Genomic DNA, 23,030 nt, shown 5'->3' on the forward strand with positions numbered 1-23,030 from the left:
GTATACATAGTGTATATAGCGGCTGAAAAGTCTGGAAAGTACCGTATGTATATATTCTTTTGGCAATATATATTTTCATTGACCCGCTAAATGTGTCATCATGACCAGAATAGGAGAAGGTCCTTCCTTTCTGCTCACGCTTCGCTGCTTGTATTAATTAAAATAATAATTCATATTGTGGGAATCTGAGTTCCATTTCCATTAATGCGTCTGTTAGCATAACCCTCCTTTCTATTGTGCGTGCATGAGATATTTGTTTATCATGCAGGACTAATTCAGGCCTCATGTGAACAGGAGATAAGACTCAGGTGCTAACCAGAGGGAATTTCATAAAACCCAATTTTGCAAGTCCACATCAGTCTCACACTCGGAGAAAAACAAACAATGGACGATGATTGTTCCTTTTGAGACAGAAGGGAAGTGACACGAGACATTCTGAGGCGGCCACATGTGCGTAGCAAAATACTTCCTCATGAGACGCATCAGTCTGGGATATACTGCTACCCATGTGCCCATGACTCAAAGATCCTCAGACTTGTGTTGAACTGCATCAATATAGATTATGGTTCAACGAAATAATCACATTTTATTGTGATATTTGTTGAATAGTCGTCCTGAATAACCTCTTCTTCACCCTTCGGTTATGACATCACATTGTACAATGTGGTGCTTCTGCAGTTGGTGACTGAGAAATGTTCCTTGAGACAGAAAGTTTATACATTTAATCTGAGTTAAATGTTAAAAGTATTGTGTTAAAGTCCCAGCTCTGAATATATGGAACTTCACTTTTAGAGCACTTGTATTGTATTGTATAGAAACCAAAGCAAGGAGAAGCTCATCCGGCTGAGGCTCAGGAGCCACAACCGTGGGCTCATCGATGGCAGGGGCCGGTTTTGGAGCTCGACCATCAGCCTCCAGTGACGACGGCTCTGAATGCGTGCACGAGCGTTCGCGAGAATATGATCGCTGTTACGTGACGTTTTTAAATAGGGTTTCTTGTTGTTTTAAAAACAGCAAGCAACCCAATTGAAAACATCAGGTCCCTGGCAGATGCAATAACAAATCTGTAAAGTATTTATGAAAGTTTCCTCTCATTTGCATAGTCTGACTCACCGCGAGGAGATCGCTTGCCAGCGTTTGATTCTCAGTCTAAATATATCATTTTGGGTGTACATTGAAACACAAGGATTTTCTGTGTTCTGACTGTGATACATTGTTTCTCTTGTATTTGATGATTTCTTCTTATGCTTTCTATGTTTTATGCTTCCCCTGACTTGCCTATTGTCAGGCAGGCACAGGTGGGCGTCGCTTATAAACAACTTTTTCATATTCATAACCGAGAGATCCGTCTTGCCGTGAGATATTTTTCTAAATCATTCCTCCGTGCTTCTGCGTGATGTTGTTACAGAGTTATAGGCACCAGACTTTTCCAGCCATCCATTGCAAATGTTTAATTTCCCCCATCTCATCTCGACTTCAAGGTGTCAGGCCTGAATTACTTCTCCAAAATTTCAATGAAACATAAACATCATTTTCATAAACTTCAAAGTCAGTTCCATCAGGGAGTGGATGATGGCAGACGTAGCGGGATTATTTGGAATGAAGGAGTAAACCCAAAGCCGTGGGGAAGTTCGGTATTGTAGGTATGACTTTGTCTGACAAATCCCTCTGATGCTAATCTGTCATCTGTCAATCATCTGTCATGACTCAGTTCCCGTCGATGCAGAATGCCAGGAGTCCTCTGTCGGAATAAAACGTGGATTCTTAGAATAGGTGCGGGGCTCAAAGTTCCTTCTGGGCTAGAACATAATCATGATGAGTCATTGGCAGGAAATAGACTTTGGAAAACTTGTTTTTTTCCACTGAGAGGAGGAAACATATGAATACTTTTTTTATTTTTTTACATCCACTTAGGTGCCTTAAAGAAATCTTCACAGATGGGATGAGATCCATTCGGTCATAATAGACGACACAGAATTTCTTGGAGAGCACTAAGAATATTACCTGAAAACTCTCACTTTACTGCTCTGTTGCTGACCCAGATTGTGTTGCAAGAAATAAAAAAGTTTCATCTCATTTTCTACGGTCTTTTCACCACTTTACCATAGAGAAAGCGTGAAAGTTGGTGACCATGATAATATTGATGTTGATGATTATTATTTTCTAAAATAATATTAATAATGTTCACATGAACTGCATTTTTTGTTTTGTCTTTTTTTAAAAATTTTTGTTATGACTTTCTTTGGTTCACAGATGTAAGGATTATATTGTAAATCCTACCTTTTTTCCTCCTAAATGTGCATTCAAACCAAGTTGCAGACGTTTCACATCGATATTGTTTTGTTTTTCAATACCAGTCATTCATTATCATACAAAGCTCTGCCTTTTTTATTTATTTATTTTTACCACATTATATTTTTTGTCAGCTTTTTCCTGAAATTATTGTACGTCATTTGACTTCATGATATGTTCCTCATTTTTGGCATAAAATATTAAAAATATTTTCTTTAAAAATCCTGACAAATTCTAGGTTTCAAGGTAAGAATATTAACAGAACAGAACCTCAGTACTCAGGTAAGGAGAACGAGTGGGCAGCTGACTGTATTCGCACTTTTCTTGAATCCGAAATGAAAATGCCTCTGAGTAGCAGCTTTGAATTCGTTGCCCCATCCAAGCTGTTCTATTATGCAACTGTTTTGCCAACAATATGGGGAAAACTAGTCAGCACAGAGGGTCCTGCCTCTTGTGAGGCCAGGTGAGAGGAACTGCCTCGCAGACATCAACAGGAGACTAAAGCAGAGCCACGAGTGACTAACCCAATGGTCCGTAAACACAGTAGCTACATGTTGGTGCAGTGTTTTCAGCGACAGTATTTACCTCTAGTTTTTTTTTTTTTTTAACTGCTTTCCACAAGTATGAGACGGCAGTGAGCTCACGTGCCTCTACTCTTGCTGTCCACCACGATGGCCTCAAAATGCTGTAGCCATTAAACTCATACTGATAAGAGTCTTATTGGCTTGTACACAAGGAGGTTGTCAACAGGGCAGATATAAAATGATTTTGTGAGACTTTAATAGAATTTTGGCTGAGGGAGACGTGGAGCTAGCAGAGACAGAGCTGACTTAAACAGCCAGCCTCACAGGATCAGGTAAAAACATTATGATTATGTGCATATATTAGATGGTCACAAACCTTTTGAGGGTGATTCATAGCTGTATGCTGGTGTGGTTTGTATCATAGATTCCATCTGACAAGAGGATGAAGGCTGTAGAGTCACGAAGCAACTCGAGTGACCTCTACAAGTATAGAAGCGACTCGAGAAAAGTCAGAGGTGTTTACTTCAACTTAAAAGCAGACCAAATGTTTGGGGAAAAAAAGAAGAATTCATAGAAGAAACGTCTATTCTACTATTCTTTGGCTAGAAAAATTAGTTGAAATAAAAAGATTACAGCATAAATGAAATAAAGAAAATCCCTCAAACAAATGATCGAATTATCACAGGGACAAATTAACCATTGAAGCTAAAGCGCTAATTAACACCCTGTGGAGCAGAGATCTGTAATAACAGGGCTGCGTTAACTGCAGGTTTGTGGTTGTCCTCGTGCTGGATCTGGATTACAGGTTTACACACATCAGCACAACCTTAGCCAACACATTACAAACAGCACAGGGCGTCATTTGCTTTAGCAAATACAGTGGTACCTCGGTTCTCGTCCACAATCTGTTCCAGACGGCCGTTTGAGAAGGGATTTGTTTGAAATCTGAATCCATTTTCCCATGACAATGAATGTAAAAAGCAATAATGCGTTCCAAACCTTAAAATAGTCTTTTGTAGGAGTGAATGTAGAGTGTCTGCTGCAGGTGCGCTGTTCCTCTATGTGTGTGGCCGCTGCATGTGGGAGGGGTTGCCGAGTGAGTGACGTCTCTCCAGAAGTGAAGAGGTGCCCGGTGCGTGTCCAGCTCTGAATGTGCGCTTCTGTGCAGTTTGGCTGTGACAAAGTCATAAACCAAGTCACGCTCTGTCCCAGACTGGCCTCATCCCTGTCCCAGCTCCAGCCCACAACAGGACATCAAACCCTGGAGTGAGCGCTCCAGCACCTCCCCTGTGACACTCTACCACGGTCCAGTGTGGAGACAGGAAAGGTTTTACACCTCAATATGAAGAAAAAACAGTCAGTCAATGGAGCTAACGGGACACGTCTACATAACACATACAGAGGCTGCGTTATACACAATAACAAAGCACGCCGTGGGTCAGCTGATCGGTCCGCACACGTTATGGTTTTTCCGGCTTTTTTCGGGGGCGTTCGAGTTCTGAATTTTCAAACTCCGTGTTCGAAGTCCGGGATGTTGAAAAACCCAAGGTACCACGGTAACTGAAATGAGTAAATGAAATATGGCTGATAAACATGGTTGACGAAGACACGTCTTTATCCCAGGAGTTTTGTTTTTGAAATGTGAAGGAGCCTCCCACCACTTAGTCCTGTTCAGAGCTGGAGCCTATCCCAGCAGTCATTGGGCGAGAGGCAGGTATACACCCTGGACAGGTCGCCAGTCCACCGCAGGACACACACGATTCACAAACACACAGCTAGGGACAATTTCAGACCTAGTTGAGCGCGTCATTGGGAGGGAACCGGAGAGACCATGCAAACTCCATGCAAAAAGGTGGTCTGACCCAGGGATCGAACCCACAACCACAAGGCTGCCATATAGATCAGTGCTACTGCTAGATTTGAACAGAACCTTCATGAATGTCGCCCTCATTTTCACAGCCCACCAGATGGCACTCTCTGTTCCGTACGTTTCCAATAGGTATTTGAGAGACCAGGTATTAAAACACAGTGAAGCGACGACTCGCCACCAAGAAAGGTCTGGATAACTACTCATAGAGTTTCATCACGCTCATCTTTCTTCTCATAACCAATACACATAAGCAAAGTTCTGCATCTTCCAGACACAAATCCTGTATTGGGAATGCATCGGAAAACGAATTCTCACTGAGATGACTGTTAGAGCGTGCAAAACCCTCTCTACTTTCCCTCAAGATTTCAGTTCAACATCAGAGCTGAAAGAGGTGGAATATCAGATTAATTAGGCGGAGAGAAACATGGCTCCAGGGTGGCCATTAGCCGTCCCTCCACCTGCCGCTTTGGCCGCCGAAAATCCACTCTGGAGTCAGTTCTTTTTAGCAGCCACTTTTTCTTTAAACCAGCAACAATGAAGCACATTTGAGGAGCCATGCACTTATTAATCCAGGCTGGTCAATATTTAATCATGATGCCTGATAAAAGTTTCAAAGAAAATAATAAAAATAGAGTGAAAGTGAAGTGTTTCTTCACAGCTGAATTGAGCGAGGCAGGTTGGACTCCATGGGAGTAATTTGGACTCTTTATAGTCACCAACCAGCAGGAGCTGGGGCTTAACACGACATGTTGCTATCTTGCAAACAGCTCAGCGTTTAAACTTTCCCAGTGGAACTTCATCTTCTCGCTTGGACTCTAAACCAACGCAGGCTCCATCGGCCGTACCCTTTTTGCAAGGCAGAAGGAATTAAACTGAATAAATAACTGACCAAAGACCAGAAATGCAGAGGTCAGATGATGGATGAGACACTCTTATAGAGAACTCCTCCCATGGGATAGCGTCGGAAAAATCCTTATACAAAAGGTCATGAGCGAGAAAACTGTACAGGATCGAAATACCAAGACAGACAGCTGTGAAGAAACGGCCAGGAGTTATTATTGATTCACTGAACACTGGCCTCTACTGGCAAAACCACAGCTCACGTGAACACGTCAGTGTTCTGCAGTGGGTAGTTGCCACATGAAAACTGACTTTGTCTCAAAGCTTTCATGGTGCCAATGAAGGATCCAGGTCTGTTTTCGCTGGTCTGGTTGAGAGGCTCATGCATGCAGGAGATCGGATGGTAGATTTTGAATCACATTCGACTCCTGAAGCAACATGGCAGCAAAGCAAGCGGCGCAGTCACCAAGTCGATCGATGAAAGACAATCTCACTTGATACTTGACATGGCAGACAATGTGGACAGTAATCTACACCTGTTGATGTAGGTTTAATCCAGATCCATGTAGTATGTATGAGTCACATGGATGGATGGATGGATGGATAAATTGGTGTGACTCCAAGATGTGGTTCCATTTAGTTGCTCCACTCTCATTTTGAAAGTCCAGTTTCCTGCTCCACTCATTCTGTAGATGGGGTGTGGTATGGTGTTTCTTTACTTGTGTACTACTTGAGGTCGGATCCAATATCGGCTGTTTTTCGGTCCACATCGCTATCGGCCTCCATCCTATTAGTCCCTGCCGATACTTGTCCAATTGCACCCACTTGTGTTCAAATATATCTCATTCATGCATTTGGCAAAGTGCAAGTAAAATTTTGTCACGTCCGCACTTTAACCCGTCTGTTTTTTATCTGTTGTATTTCTTCCGCGTCCCTCCCTTGTGCTTCTCTGTCGTTTACGTTTCCTGTCTTCCCTCCACCTTCACTGGCATACGCAGCTGGCGTTCATCTACTAATCTTCCTTCCTTGGATATATTCCTCCCGACGCCAGCTACGTGTGCCAGATGTTAGTGTTTTGTCTCCACTAACTCTCCCAAGACTTCCGTGTTCTTGCTCTTAACCCTGACCATTTCCAAATTCTTTGCACGCTTGAATTCCTATTCAGCTGTAACTTTCCCTACTCGTTCTACTTTCGCGTCTCTCCAGTCGATTCAGTCCATGTGTGAGCAGTTTTTCTAGTCTCACTTTTTCGTTGTATCATTCCGTGAAGTTTAAACCTTGTGTGCGTGCGTGTAGTCACCACCACCGAGCGCTTTCAGTTTATCAACACCGCATTGAGCTTAACTCTGACTGTGTTTTCCGTTCTCCCCATTTTAGCAGGTCGTTGATTCTAATCCACCTCTCTTGTTTTCCAGATTCTCCCCGTTCCTGGTGTGTTGATCCCGGTCTGCGTTTTGGTGTTCTAGTTATTTGTCTGTCTATATTATTTGTACTACCTTTGATTAAACTGTATAATTTAATCTTGTCTCCCGTGTCTTCTGTCGACCAACACTGACTGCACTTGGGTCCGTTCACCCGCCATCATGACAAATTTACTGCTTTTTATTTTTTTTGTTATTTCATGTTTTTATCTGTTATAGAGTCCTTTCTATTTTGCTCCCTTAATCTCCTGGCTCGGCCACAGACTGCATGCACTAACATGTACTGCATAAGAATATATACTGTCTATTTTTTCACAATGAAGGTACATTTTTTTTAATACCAAGGGCCAGAATATCGGCCTAATATCGATTATCAGCACCCCTAAGATAGATAGATATAAGACCGATATCGATATCGGCCCTGGAAAAAGGTAAAGTGTAATTATTATGAACTGCAATAAATAAATAAATAAAAGGGGATTTAAGACACAGGACATGAAAGAACAGAAACCTGTTGAATGAAAATAAAGGGAACAAAATGCAACAGGACTTGAGAGTCACAACATAATGAAATAAGCATCAAAGTCCAAACGTCAATGTTTCACAGTCAGATGAATTTCTGTAATGTAAAATGAAAGATGTGACTTCATTACCTGCAGCATGAGTTAAGTTATAGTGGAAAAGTAAAAGAGTAAAAACAGTTTTACTTTGCTGCAAATGGATTTGGGGATTTAAAAGTAACAGAGAAATTATAAAACCAACAAAAGAAAAAAACTTATTTCCAGGTTCAAGACAGAATATTTCTCTATGTCAGGATAAAAGCATGAAAAGTGAGGAGCATCATTTGATTTTTGCCTCCGATATCAAAGCCCTTCGCTCTCCCCACTTTGATCTGTCTGTAGAGCAAAATAAAATTATTCTTTTGGAGGCATTTCAGACTTTGGCTTTTAACCAACCAGCCTTCCCACCATGATGCGTGCGAAACAAACATCTTTTTCATCTGTATTTACAGGAAGAGTGGTTTTTTTTTTTTTTGTTCTATTCCCACTCCGCACACAGCCAAAGGGAGCAGAAACAACTGGAGATTCGATGGAGTGATGCCAGTATAGATGTTCCAGAGATGACAGCCAGTTAGTCAGTCAGTCAGGCTGTGGAGGAAAACATTAGCAGGAGCCTTGAGAGCGTATACAATATACTGTATGATGCATGAGCCTTTGAAATGCAAAATATAAATCAAGCGCCTAAGGAGAAGAGTGAATAAGAGAAGTGGAACAGGCTGCTACGACAGATCTAACTGTAAACTCTGATTGTCATAATTTATGAGCGTTTCTCACAAAGTGTTTCTTTGCGCTGTGCTGATTGATTTATTCTTGAATGAATGCCATGGTTTTGGTTTCTCCACTAAATGTACATTAGAGAGCAGAGCAGCTAAAAACATCCCACTGAGATGTTCCAGGCTTGTAGCAGTCGGCTCTGCAATTTGTCATGGATTTTTCTCAATTCTGGTAAAAAAAAATCAGTCATTTTTTTCAGTTCCCTTTTTATGATACACACAAGGGTGGAATCAAAGCGGAACCCAGATATCGGAAAATGTATTTTTTTTTAGCTCTCCCCACTTCAGAAGATCTATTTTTTTCTTCTTCTTCTACCGCTTATCCAGAGTCGGGTCGCGGAGGCAGCATTCGGAGCAAGGAAGCCCAAACTTCCCGATCTGCACAAACCTCCTCCAGCTCTTCCCGGGGGAGCGTTCCCAGGCCAGACCGGAGACATCATCTCTCCAGCGAGTCCTGGGTCTTCCCCGGGGTCTCCTCCCGGTAGGACATGCCCGGAACACCTCCCCAGGGAGGCGTCCAGATCAGATGCCCGAGCCACCTCAGCTGGTTCCTCTGGATGTGGAGGAGCAGCGGCTCCACCCCGAGCTCCTCCCGGATGACCGAACTCCTCACCCTATCTCTAAGGGCCCAGCCACCCTGCGGTGGAAACTCATCTCAGCCGCTTGTATCCGTGATCTCATCCTTTCAGTCAGAGAACTAGGTGGCAGTCGAGGGCGGGGGACGCGACGACCTGGTTCGTGTGGACATTCTCTTGCTCTTGGAACATGGAATGTCACTTCGCTATTTTTTTCCATGAATGAATACATAGTTGACATTCACTCAATTAAAAACTAAGACTCATACTCTCTTTAATCCAAGATTAATTCGTAGAACCAATTCATGAAACCATAAAAAAAATATGACATCAAACATTATGGTTTAACTTAACAGTTTACAGTTTTAATTCATCACAGGCAGAAAAGATCTACAGGCCCATTTATGCTCGACGTTACGTTACGATTACTGACGGATCTTTCTGTGCGTGCTCTTCATTGTGTCCGTATTTCTGCAAAAGCTTACGGATGCGAGCCGATCGGAGCAGTGCCACCAGAAACCATGGGGACAGTGTTGCTGTTACTACCAGATACGTAGATCTAATGAGACACAAAGAAGACATAACAATGGCGGAAACTCACCGACCTCAATGCGATATATGTATCGGCCTCACCGACCACCACCTCCTACAATGGTGACTGTCTTTTGCGCAAGAGGTACATCATCAATATGTCTTCTACAGACGCCATATTTGTTTTGGAGTTCGTTGTTGTCATAAAGTGTTGACTCTGAGCTGCTCCCCAGTGGATATTTAGATGAACAGCAATATCAACATAAAGAACGTGATCTGTGACAGTAACATTGTTCGAAAAGGACGGTTCAATTTTTGAATGTAAAGGGATCATAAAGGGGGTCTCGCATTGTGTGAAAGACAGCAAACACGCTGGACCAGTCTTCTGCAAATTAAAGAGCTTACGCAGCTATCAAAAACAAGACTCGTGAGTCATAAAGTAAAGAGTGTCTATGCTTGAAAATGCTGAATTCAGTCGGACAAAACAGACTGGAGCGTTTTGAAGAAGACAGTAATCCCATGATTATCGCCAGAATTACGTTCCAGAACCCTCCCCACCCGCGATCTAGGATCCAGTCTTTCATCTCTGAACTGAATTATAAACACGTTCTGCACTTGTTTAAGCGCATCTCAAAGTATTCCAGACACTTTCTTAACTTCCCTTAATAACAGTTTGCTGCTGCATAAATGAAATTAAACCTTGCACAACTAAACACAGCTCAAAGATTCTCCATCGCCCGCTCTCCTCGCGGCTCAGGCTGGGAAGCGTCGGGAGAGTTTCGGAAAGTCAGGTATTTATTAAGGTTGATCCTGCCAGTAGCATATGCCAGTCTCAGAGCTGAAGCTGCGCATGCATTTGTACAAGAGAACCGAAAACGTTTCCCATTAAAACAACCAACCATCTACAAGTGTAGCAGCAGGTTTCCAATTGAATTACTTGTTTATTGAAGTACTGCCCTTCACTTCCTTTAACATTTATTCCCTGTTTTCTGTTTATCTTAAAGTGTCTTTGGCTTTGTAGATGAGATCTAAGGACGCGACCAGTTTAGTTGAGCAGTGTGAATCATTTGGATGGACAGTGAAATGAAGTTAGGAAACGACGGAAATGGAACTTTATTGCTGAAAAGTACGGATTTTGCCACTTATATATACAGAGTGGAGCATTTCCTTTTATTCCCTCACCCATCATATACCGTCTTTCACGCGAGCGACAGCACAACCAGCGAGGTGGACTTGCTCGTTCTAATGTAACTTCAGCAATGTAACTGTCATTGGAACATCTGATGTTGAAACTGTTGTGTGCAACCCATCCTCACTCCCACGGTGCAATATATTGAAAGTGACAGCGAAAGTGGACTTTTGCGTCCTATGCTGCTGCCATGGGCGTTGCATGTTGACACGTTAGGCTCTCACATGTTCCATCATATCCTGACACCGTGGGCAGCGAGTCACGCAAAAGAAAGACGGAGGTTAGGGTCCTTGTAAGCCATAGGACGGCACTCCTTTAGGGCAACATGTAGCAATGTGTCAAATGCAATTTAAAGCCCCTGTAGCGGCTGTGCATTTCAGTCGTGGTGAGTAAGACAGAGCAAAGTATGAGGTTATATATAGCAACACACCCACCTGGACCACCAGATGTAAATGTGTTTTTACTCCATTAAAACATGCCTCAACATGCGCCGCGGAAGGCTGCCTTTTTCGTCAGTATAGGACGCAGAAGTCCACTTTCCCAGCGTCAGTATATTATGCCGCAGGAGTGAGGATGGGTTGTTGATAGCATTCTGAGACATAAGGTGAAACCATTGTCCAATGATCCAGCCAATTCTGGCCTTTTTTTTTCTTTCAGTTATTGTACTGCCAAACTAATTTTAGTTCTTTTGGGACTTCGGGACTTGCGAGTCTGAAACAGGCCGTAACAATAAAGTATTGTTGTTTGCTTGTTTGTCTGTTTGTTGTGAGAATGAGATTCTCAGCAATATTGGGAAACATGGTCCGGGAGAGAAAATCTCCAACCCCATAGTTTGGTTTCAGGGAAGGTTCATGGGATGGGAGGATGGTACTACTTTGTTGCTGCCAGCATGAACCTCTGAATAAGTTTCCGTTCATGTATTTGGACGAAGGGTTTATTTAGGTACGGCAGGTTTCTTGTCCCTGATTATTATTTCTATTTATTTATTTTGTTATTGCCTGTCTGAGCGCACATACATGGGCTGTAGGAAACTGAATTATAGATACAGAATAATGTGGCAAGAGAACACGATTTTAGTTCATATGGCCACTGAAATTCATATTTAATGTGGACACAGTGGGCTGCTGAGGACGTGGCGCCATGGCTGCACTTGAGATCTCCAAAAAACCTCCATTATGAAAGCACTCATCTCAACACAGCTTAACATAGACACAACCCTGAGAACCCTGAGAGTTGTACACAGTTAAATGCACTGTTATAAAGTCTGAGGACCAAAGTTGGTCTTATATTTCTCCCGTTCTTCACCACACGGCGACACTGCTCTAGCGATACTGAGAAACTGTGTCACATCATTCTTCAGCCGCATGGAAAGTTGAACAAATGTTAAAAATGCTTATTTGGCAGAATCCAAGCATATTTTCCCCAATTCTGTTAAACTTTTATCAAAATATAGGAAAGTGCTGAACTTTCTGATGAGCTGGTGACAAGTCGAAGCAGCTTAGCGAATTATCAGGAATACAATAAGACACGGACCGATGGACCGACCTACCAACCGAGAAAGGACTTAGTTCTACTAGCTTTGGCATCCACCCCTGTAGGTGTGTGTGTCTGTGCGTCAGTTGAAAGCCGCCCTTGTGTCCAATGTCTCTCTTTCTGTGCCTTTCTGTCTCTTCTTCCCCCATGCACCGTCCTACCCACCCACCCCCACTCCATCTTTCTCTTTTCATGTCTCTTCTTCCTTCCCTAGCGGTAGTCTTGGATTAGTTCCGTTGCCTGCCTTTCTCTCATGTTGCCCTATTTCTTCTAACAGAATTTGGGTTTTTATACCACAAACACTGAGGATAGCCTAAGTGTGTGTGCATGCTTGGCTGTGTTAGGAGTCTCCCAGATGAGTTTCTAGAACAAGGATTATAGGGGTTACAACAGGGCAACACCACCATGGGCAGAGCTTCAATAGAAGTGACTTGTTGATCTATTTCTTATTGCATTGTGTCGTCGAGTGTCGCTTTCTTCATTTGTTACATTCATGCAAGCTTCTCAACCAGGATTTTTTATGGATAGATAAAAAAATAAATCATTTGCAAAACATCGTCGGGATGGCAGTGGCACAAAGTAAACCAACAAGAGTTATGGATTCTCCTGACTAGCAACATACACGGGTCTTTACACTTTTTTTATACCCTCAATCCCCTGAACCTCCTGACTGTGGCTTTGTTTGAAGTCATCTGTAATGGTACACTAGCTTTTTAAAGTAATTTTCAACCTCGAAGCACAAGGTAATTTTGATGGCTAAATTATTAAAATGCATTGTTCAGTAATCGAGCGAGTGTAAAGAAGAATGAATGACCTTTCGATCCTCCTGAAACACATTCTCACTCCCATGATGCAATGTATTGATGTTGTGGAAGTGGACTTTTGCGTCCTATAACTGACACCAAAAGGCAGCCTTCAGTGTTATATGTTGACGCATTATTCCACCTTGTTCCCATAGTTGGAGCATCAAGTAAAAAAAAAAAACGACATGCTTCTTTTGTTCTGTGTTTGACAACATGTCAATTGCTATTCAGCTCTTCAAAGCTTCAGCCACAGTGACTTTAAGGAGGAGAGCCACGTAACGGGTTATAAATAGCAACTGACTTCCTATGCAATTCAGTGAAGAGAGTTGCCGAACGTCTCCCTGCACCCCGCACCCCCTGCACATGATGCTTTCCGTGCTCACCCGCACCCCGTTCCCCATTGTTCCCCACACCATTCTCCACTGAAACACCTACGTGACGACAACACAGAATGTTGCCTTTGGCGCCACACAAACAGGCCACTATCTAAACTTCCGTTTATTACGCCATGGAAGCGTACTGCCAAATCTCATTCCACAGTTGAATTCAACTGCTAAAATATTTTATGTACATGTTTTAACAATAGATTATATACAGTATGGACAAGATTCAGTCTGCACGGTTCAGTACAATTACGGTTTAGTCGACAAAGATTGGAGATTAGTTGGAAAATGCCATCAATAAAATTAAGTCTGAGTAGTAGCGCAGACCGGTTATTTTAGCTGCCGCTGCTCGGTCGATACTAATTGTTGGTGAGGTTGCCACATACACTACGGCTGACCCCTTATTTCACTTGGCTTGCTTGGGTAAGAAACATCCTTAATTTCCATCTTGATTTAGTTGCATCTGAAATACACTGGGTTCCACAGTTCATTGAATTATTTAACATTGAAAGGAGCTCACAAGCAAAGGTATGCTAGTAGAGGCACATATATATAGAGAGAGAGAGAGGAAAGAAAGCCGACACCCTTCTGAACCTTGCCCCGCCGCTTCGTGATTTTCTCTGTCTTTATTCTACTTTTGGATCGCTCTCTGAAAATGACTCTCTTTCCATCTCTCTATGGAGAAGCTAGAACACTTCAGTGATAACCTGCGGTGCCCTATCCTCACCCTGATGCTGTCAAATGAAAGCCGATGTCTTAGTACCGAAAAGCACTTTTTCTGGTCCATTCCTGCTCCCTGTATTACACTTACAGTTTCTTGAAATGTGTTTTCAAAATATAGCAATGACACAGCGAAAGAAAAATCTGGGAACTCGATTTAGAAGTGTCAATAAGTCAACGGCCATCCAAGCCTCGACTTGATCAAGATGAAGTCGGTCCGCGTTGGCGGGATCATCCGCTTCCTGTTAGACTGGTGCGGGCGGAAGCGCTGAAACAACCAGCCACACCCAGAATGTGTACCTGAATGGCACAGCTGACATTGTTTGTTGATCTGCTGAATCACTTATAACCTGAACCTGACAAAGCAACGTTTTGGTCAACACATTGTTAACTGCTGCAGAGGAGGGTTTAAGGTTGCTGTGGGACACACAGAAGCACATGGCATGGCAGAGATTAAAGGGTGAGGAAGGGAAACTCACATTTCAAGCAGTCCAATCCCCATAAATCATGCTCTTTCTAATTGTAGCTCTGGATCAGAAGTGGAGGAAGCACTGTCACTGCTGTTCTACATAAAGAGACGGCAAAAACTTCCCTCTCTCCTGAGGCACCACTTAAAATTTGGACCATCTACAATTTTGCACACTCACACACGTATAAAAAATACATCCATTTACCTGTGAAATTGTAGGACTTAGCGTAGCCTAGCAGAGCATTTCTGCAAATACCTCATGCGACTCGCTTCACACGGTAATCTACTGACATGAAACGAAAAGAGTTGAGATGTCAGCGGTCCCACCTGCACACCCAAAGACTCTGCATGCAGCGTAAAATAGTTGGATGAGCTGAACTCACTGAACTTGTGCATCTGTCCTAGCCCTAGCTTTAACACGCACATCCATGGTTGTGTTCTCCTGGTATTGTGATGTCCAACATTCCTTGTCTGACACTGTCTCTCATCCATGCACGACTAAACAATCGGGCCTATTTAAATCAGTGTCCAAACCTCAGATATACTGCCCTCCTGCTTCCCTGATCTCACACCTTTAGATCCGTTCGTCCCTGCCTGCATTCTCCTCTTCACCTCTTCCAATCGCTGCCCAACTTTCACAATGACATGTCAGACAAGGAAGAATTGTTGTGGCATAAACGTAAACATATACATTTGTTGAAAGCATGGCTAATGGCCTGTTGCTCATGAATTGCCTTCTGCTACCAGCCACGGTTGTCGTTTCAAGTATGCAGTTTGGAAGTTCTCAAACACAAAACTGGAGTCATAGAATCAGCCATATGTTTTTGAAACTTCTGAGTTTCTGTGTGCCGCCTTCGTCCAGGTGTTTCCCGGATCAAATTCTGATGATTTTAAATTCAATGAAATTTGACCTATTGCGTGTCCTTGTGTGATGGCTCAGTAAAAATACAGTTTTAACAGCAAAACTCCAATCCATGAGCAGAAAACATAAATTTGCATCACTCATTTGAGTCACTCGAGACTGACTCATTAGGTTACAAACAAAATGAGTGGATCCATCCGCTCCCCTTTCTTGTCGTGAGCAACACATCCTCACTCCCATGGTGTAAACTATTGAGGAAGTGGAGCTCTGCGTCCTATGCTGATGTTGCGTGGGCAGCGTGCCACTCAAAAGAAAGATGGCGGTTGGGGTTAGGTAAGACAAGGGATGGCGCTCCTTACCTGCTGTGTGTACAAGTAACATCCGACTTACGACCTGCTCGACTTACGTCAACCCGTACTTATGACCACAACCAGCAGATACTTTTTTTTTTTTATTCAATGTCTGGCACCGCAGCACGTAGCAGCCCGGCAACGCGTACGACAGTTACGGCAGCACAGTATCCCAACATCTCACTCTCACACAGCCATCTACCACTACAGTAGCACCTATAACCCTCGTGTCGGTTGGTCGGAACCCATCCTGGTCGTAAGTCGGATGTTACTTGTACTTGAGTAAAGAGAGCCACAAAAGTATGTTGACTCATAGGCGTCAACATATAACACAGACGGCAGCCTTTGTCAGCATATTGCGCCATGGGAGTGAGGTTGGGTTGGTGGAGAACACTGATGACTAAAGCTTCACATAGGTTCCTCTGCAGTGAATCATTGAGGCGCTCAATGGAGCAGGAGAATCAGCCACCACAACTGACACACATGTGGAGGTCTGCAATCTTAAAACACTGAAGTCATCAATTATATTCGACCAATAAGCACAATATGCAGTGCAACCCAAGCTGATCATTTCATTTATGCGCTCTATGGACGGCAATGAAATGATGAAAAACCCTTGCTGTGACACTTGAGTAAACATGCACCTTTCAGTGAGGAAAATTCCCTGTGTCGGCATGACGGCTCTGAAAAGGATTGCTTACTGGTGCAGAAGTGTGGCTGTGAACTCGTGGATTTTAGTCAACACCCTCCATTTTCAAGGGTATATTTCCGTGGTGGGAATATATCAAGGAGAACCATTTCAATATTTCATTCAGCATATCCCCCTCCACTACACATGTAAATGGCTGTAGATTACTTCAAAGTACTGTGTCTCAATAAAATGAGTCATTTATGCGCCGGTGAAACTGCATTTCCTACTCCGGGCGAACTGGCTCATCCCGACGAGACTCAGTCAGAGAGCAGACGATGTTTCCTGCGAGTGATAAAATAAATATTTGCACACTTTTGAGATAATTTCCCAGAGTGAGTGGGATGGTTCAGAATGATCAGTGGCTGGTTGCGAGAGGCCACCACACCAGGGCAGCCCTTCTTCTCCGTGAGATTTCATCAGTCAACCCACACTGGAGTTCTGACTGTGAGCAAAAGAAACCGTGTGTCCTGCGCCTCAAGAGGATGCTCCTTCTGCACAAAGAGACGGCTGCCAGATCAACTTGGACTCATCTCAGTCTCCACGCGGGCAGGGTTATGCACTCATATCTGATTCCCCCGCCACTGAGACAGACGCTGGCAGCAGAGAGTTTCAGGTCAACCAGCTGACCGCTAGCCTCCTGCAGCTCGGAAAATGAGGTGGGAATATTTCAAATATTGACAAAGTGTTTGTTGTAGAGGCCGTGATAAACAAACACGGAAAGAAGCACCAGCAGGCTGCTAGTCCAAAGTGACACATGTGGTGACAACCATGGGAGGAAGCCAGTGGTTCCAACCTGATCTCAGAGAAGTCATGGCATGAGCTACAGAAAAGCTTTGTTGGAGGGTCAGACCTTTACGGAATGGAGGCCAACCCATTCTATATACTGTAAACTGAGCATCCATTCACTGAGACTCGCGTTGTTGCAATAGTTTTACCGGCTTCCCTATTTACTTTGACAGAAAACTAGAGTTCCACAACAGCATGATGGATTGAATTTTTTTTTTTTGTGATCACGATTTTGGCGGCCATGTTTAAATTGACACACTGATCGTGATTTACAGTGCTCCAGATTACGACCAAATACTTGAAGTTTTGCAACTGAATTTGAAGACAGCCAAGTTTGCAGAGGCTCCACTTTTAACATATCACAACAGTGCTGACAGTCTGACTGAGACCCGCCGCCTTTCTGAAGCCAGCAAACATACTAGTAGCACACCGTTTCAATGGACGGTGTCAAGGACGAGTCAATTCAAATCTTGGCTCAAGTGAGTCCCAAACCAACAGTGGACACTTTGTCAAACATTGCTAGCCACATTCATGCTCGCAAATTTGCAGGCTCAACATTGCACATTTATTCCTTGGTAAATCCAGAATACTTGGGAAGTTTTATGGATTTATTCATTTATTTCTGTTTGTTTATTTATTTCACATTTGAAGTTTGGTTTTGAATTGACTCAAAATTGTTCTTATCAATAATGTGATCATGATTATGGCATAGCTCAAAATATCATTCGGCCCAAGTTGTGCAGCCCCCAGTTTCACGCAGATTTCAGCCTTTCAGAGGTCTGAACACAAGAAAATGTGCCTTTGCTGTTGTAATCTAACCACTTAAAAGTTTCGCTGACCTTCAGTAGCAAAACTCATAGAAGTCACTGGCAGGCTGTTTTATGGCCGCCTGATCTGGAATCATTTAGTCGTGACCTTTTGACAATATCAAACAAGTTTAAGAGCCTGGAGCACTTCGGCATGTATTTTTGTGCAATTAATTACCTGCTACACCGTCAGCTCACTTGTGAGACAAATAAAGATTCATCCCTTACACTCAATAAAACGCAGTCAGAGTCCTCGTGACTCACATTTAATGAGGTGGGACAAACAAACCGAATATTAACGGTAAAGAAGGAAATAACAATAAATTGCTAGGTGACTAACAGCAGATCCCTTCAACTTGGAGGTATTTGTTCCTGCAGCTGTTGAAACTTTGCACTATTCTAGATCTACAGAATTGGGATTTAAAAGGTTCAATCTTTTGTCTTTTTTATGTCTTGGATTGTTGATCTACTGATGTAGCGCCCTTAAGTTTCCCAGTTTAGTTTGTAATGGAAAGACTTTTCCACTGCAAACCTGTACAACCCAGTTTTGACAGGGTGCTCCAGAACATGTTGAAAATCACTATATTGAGAGAGCACCCCGTAACACTGTGGGGTGCAGGACGCAGTTGGCGAAGAGGAGAGGAGTAGTTGATGCTCCCTTTACATACAGAATTGTACCCGTCCGATTCAAACCTTGTTACCTTGTCACCGATCACATACAGTACTTCCACGCATTCTTTATGTTGCTGTTCACCAATATATCCTCCAGGGGGAGCAGCACAGAGTCAAAATTCATGACAGCAACAAACTCCAAAACCAACATGGTGACGGTGGTCGGCGAGGCTGTATATTCCCACCATGAAAATATATATCAAGACAGGAGGACGGAGAATTTCCACCATTGATATGTTTTCTTCGTGTCTCATTAGAACTACGTATCAGGTTGTAACAGCAACACTGCCCCCCATGGTTTCCTGGAGTACTGGATTTTTTCATGCGATGTTGAGGGAGGGGTTGGGGGACAGTTATAATGATAAAATAATAAAATTCTGAACCAACTAGCCTGTTCAGACAGGAAAAAATAACTACCCTGAAGTCGAAAAGGTGCTTCATGGCAGGAACCCACAGAAAACATTTTAGCTTGTGACATCTTCGGTGGGACTGTTGTACTTGACCGTCACATCTACATCATCTTGCTATATCGATGCCTTTGACGTAATCGTAAAAACGAAAGCAACAAGAGTGTTCAGAATATAGGTGCTATCATCATGATTTGTTCTTTACTTTATAACGTCCACCGAATGGTGCTCATATAAAAGGCTTCTGCATTGGTGATGGATGGCAGTGAAGCAGCCGTCATGCTGATATATATATATATATATATATATATATATATATATATATATATATATATATATATATATATATATATATATATATATATATATATATATATACTCTTTTATATTAGACACAAACTTACTGTAAGATTATATTTCAATGTAGCTGACTCATTTATTTTGGAAAAAATCTGTAGCAAAATAAGCAACTTCATTTTTAGGAGTTGAGAAACAGAAGCGAAGACTACAACACAAGCAACACAAAGCACCGCCGAAGAAAGAGCAATATTCAGCAGGTGATCGGAAAACTGCTCAAAAGGGCCAAGCACAGGTGAGATTGCTGCAATACTTCACTTCCCTCTTGTCTCCTCACAGCAGGATTTTTGGAAAGCAGTGAACAATTTTGGTGCAGCTGTCAACTCATCTTGTGTTGAGGCCAGGAGTCAGCGCACCAGCGGTTCACAGATCTCAGCAGAAGCTTGCTGCAGGCCAGCAATTTCCAACACACACACTCACTGGGAGTCCAAAGAGCAGGACGTGACAAACTGCCCTTTATCTTCCAAACATGAACCGGCCATTTTATCTTTCACCGGTCATATTTTCAGCTGAAAAAGATCATTAAAGATGATGACCCTCAGCGGATGAAATATCGCCGGCAGTTACCTCAAAATAAAGGACTGACTTAATGGGAAATATTACTGTAATAAATCAGCAGGAGACTTGCGCCATCTTTGAGAACTTATTTCACCGGGAGATAAAGTTGCATAAAATCAACACGCCTATTCGCAGCAACAGGAATGTCAATTGGAAATTTTAATCTCTTTTATTTAAGGTTATTTTATTCCCTTCTCTCCTCAGTCCAGATTTCTGTAGGTTGTTTTGATCTTGCAGATCAACAGTTGAATTATATGTTGTTGAAGTACGTACCTTGATTTCCTGTAACTCGCTGGTAGTTAAACTAGTCATATTTTGTGCCATGTTAACTACTTTAGGGGTCATTTTCATAGTTAAACTCAAGCTGCATACAATAACTTGGCCAGCAATCTCTTCTCCTAGACTTAAAAAGTCACAACAGGAGAACTGTATAAAACAGTATGTTCCTTAAATAACTATATATATATATATATATATATATATATATATATATATATATATATATATATATATATAGTACACAGTGTACACTCTACCTGCACAAATATCAGGCTCAATATTACTTTAAAATCAAGCTGCATGACCATAAGCTACGAATATCTATGCTAGTTTCTCACAAGATAACAATGATAAAAAATACAAAGAAAAAAAAATACGATTAAAATCGGATCATTTTTTTACAATTCCATTAGGATTTCTCACATTCAGTAAACCAAAATGTGTTTACATCTCATTTGAATTGGACATGAACAGGGTCAGTCCGACTGAATGTCTGTCCATCCAACCACATCTCAGCCCACCTATTGACTTTCATCATTATTGCAAGTGCTGCCGTCCCTTCACCGCTTCAAAACAGATGTTAAAAACAAAGACAGCGAGTGTATGCTTCAATATTTCAGAATTTCAAACCTACAACTCAGCTGAACTGTCAGTCCACCTCCTTGTTCTCTGGTGAGTAAAATGGCCACGCGGCAGAAAATCAGACACAAGTCACAATATAGCTTTACAATGTTTCTCTTGAAAAGGGGAAGCACTTGTTATCCATGACTGCGCTCATGGCCTGTAAATTACTGTAGCAGAAATCTCATCTCGCCCCTCCCACATACAAACCAGCCCGTGAATAAACCCAGCAAGTCAGCTTTGCTTGACCTCCAGCATCAGTGCTGCTGCCCAGCTAGTCAACACACGTACCACTCAAATGCAGCGTGGTCCTGAAATCCAGCAGAGGAGCCAATATTTGTTCAACAAGTGGGAAATGTCAGTCATAACAGTGTCGGTGTTGTATTCACAATATACAATATAGAAACTATATTAGAATCTTCTGGAGGGGGGAAAACAACAACAATGACAACTGTGACAATGTTTAAAACATATATGTAATAAAATAATTCATGACTTTCAGACAATAAATGTGTAAGAAATACAGAGTCCCATATGCAGAATGGGTTTTTAGTACCTTTGGCAGAATTCAATTTTTGTGCACACACGCCCACACACAGTAAAAACACTGTTGGGCTGTACGTTGGGTCAGGACTTACAGGACATACATATTCACTTGAAAAAAACAGTGTTCATGGGAACATCCATCATAATAATGTGACCAAAAGCAGGGTGGATATTATAGTATTTACTTGTAATGGTAGATGAGGTATCATGAAACAGTGTTGCAGGGTTGATGTCTAATTTTTAAGGACAGTAGATGGCGCTCCTGGTTTAGAAATGATGTGAGGCTTCATAGAACTAGTTGTTCAAATCACAACATTCTACAGTAGACAGTGCCATCTGGTGGCCCCTGAAAGTCAGGACACTGTATCATGAAACCCTCACTGGTATTTACAACTGCGACAACTATTTTTATTTTCCATACAACCAGTTTAGACGACAGTTTAAACAGTTTGATGTCTGAAGACGAACTCAACAGACAGAAAACCTGACCTCCGCTTCAACTTTGTCTTTTAGAGCCGCTATCTTGTTTAGAGATAAAGGGAAGGAGAAAAGTTGGCCCAGTAGCCGGAGAGAAATCGAAGCATTTCTTACTAACCTCAATTTCAAGTTGCCGGGCGACGGTTGCCCATCGAAAACTGATACCATATCAAAGTCTTCCTCCAGCGCCAGAGTGACGAACGTTAGCTGGATTCTGTTCCTCTCGCCGGTGATTATCAGCCACGTGCAGTTGGCGTAGTTGGGGTACCCGTGGGGGAACCCCGGCGATTCTATGGTCCCATTCAGGCCTTGCATTACACCGCCACACGACTCCGCTGCAAGACAAAACCACATTAGAATGTTAGCCTTCACTTCCATATCTGTCCTTCAGATGGAGACACTGGCCACTAAGCCTCGGGCCATTACACCATTTGGCTTTGTAAAAGGTTCAATACACCAATAAAGTTTGAATGGAGATTAACATACGCACAAGGGTTTCACACCAGCTCCCGACACAGATCCCCAGTATGCTTTCAGCTTGAGCCTTTTGATCCGTTCAAGATTTATTGAAGCCTCATTGTGCGACCATATTAAAGAAGATAATGAAAAGCATCGCACATAAATAGTCTTGTTGGGAATTTGCGCGGATACAATTACACTGTGTTTGCCGTCTTCAATGCGTTACACAAGAGGTTGAGTATTTTTGCGCTGGATTCCACATCGCTGCAGCGACTCCTACATGACTCATTTCCATAAACCGGCAGCCAGATCATACCATGCGCACAGGAGTAGCTGTCGCCAATGACAGAGCGACCATCTGGCTTCTTTTCTGCTCTTGAAACTAAAGTGAAAATTGAGTCTTGATGATACGTCAAATAAGGTTTTTCCAGAAATTCCCAGAAACATAAACCTTTTTTTCCCCTTCACTGATGCATCTTGACGGAATTTATTTTATGCAACTTTCGTTCTTTCTGTGATTCAGTACCTCAATTTTGCTTTTCAGTTTCGGCCAAGAATTTTCATTATAAAGTACATGAATGCACTTCTGACACCTTTATATAACATGTTACATCTTGTGTTTCCCACTATTAAATCATATTTAAAGGCCTGTTTTATTGAACTCAATCCTCCTCCT

The 23,030-nt window shown here is 42.4% G+C and overlaps 1 protein-coding gene across 2 annotated transcripts in view; it reads right to left on the reverse strand.

Moving 5' to 3' along the window:
- Positions 1-23,030, reverse strand: part of LOC128758487 (CUB and sushi domain-containing protein 1-like) — a 432,079-nt gene that overhangs the window by 283,151 nt on the left and 125,898 nt on the right. For both annotated transcript variants that reach the window (XM_053864463.1, XM_053864462.1), the window contains exon 2: positions 22,014-22,230. In XM_053864463.1, coding sequence (XP_053720438.1) covers positions 22,014-22,230 — 217 coding nt within the window. The remainder of the gene's footprint in view (positions 1-22,013; positions 22,231-23,030) is intronic.

Source organism: Synchiropus splendidus, chromosome 5 (assembly GCF_027744825.2).
Source record: "Synchiropus splendidus isolate RoL2022-P1 chromosome 5, RoL_Sspl_1.0, whole genome shotgun sequence".
NCBI classification, from domain to species: domain Eukaryota; kingdom Metazoa; phylum Chordata; class Actinopteri; order Syngnathiformes; family Callionymidae; genus Synchiropus; species Synchiropus splendidus.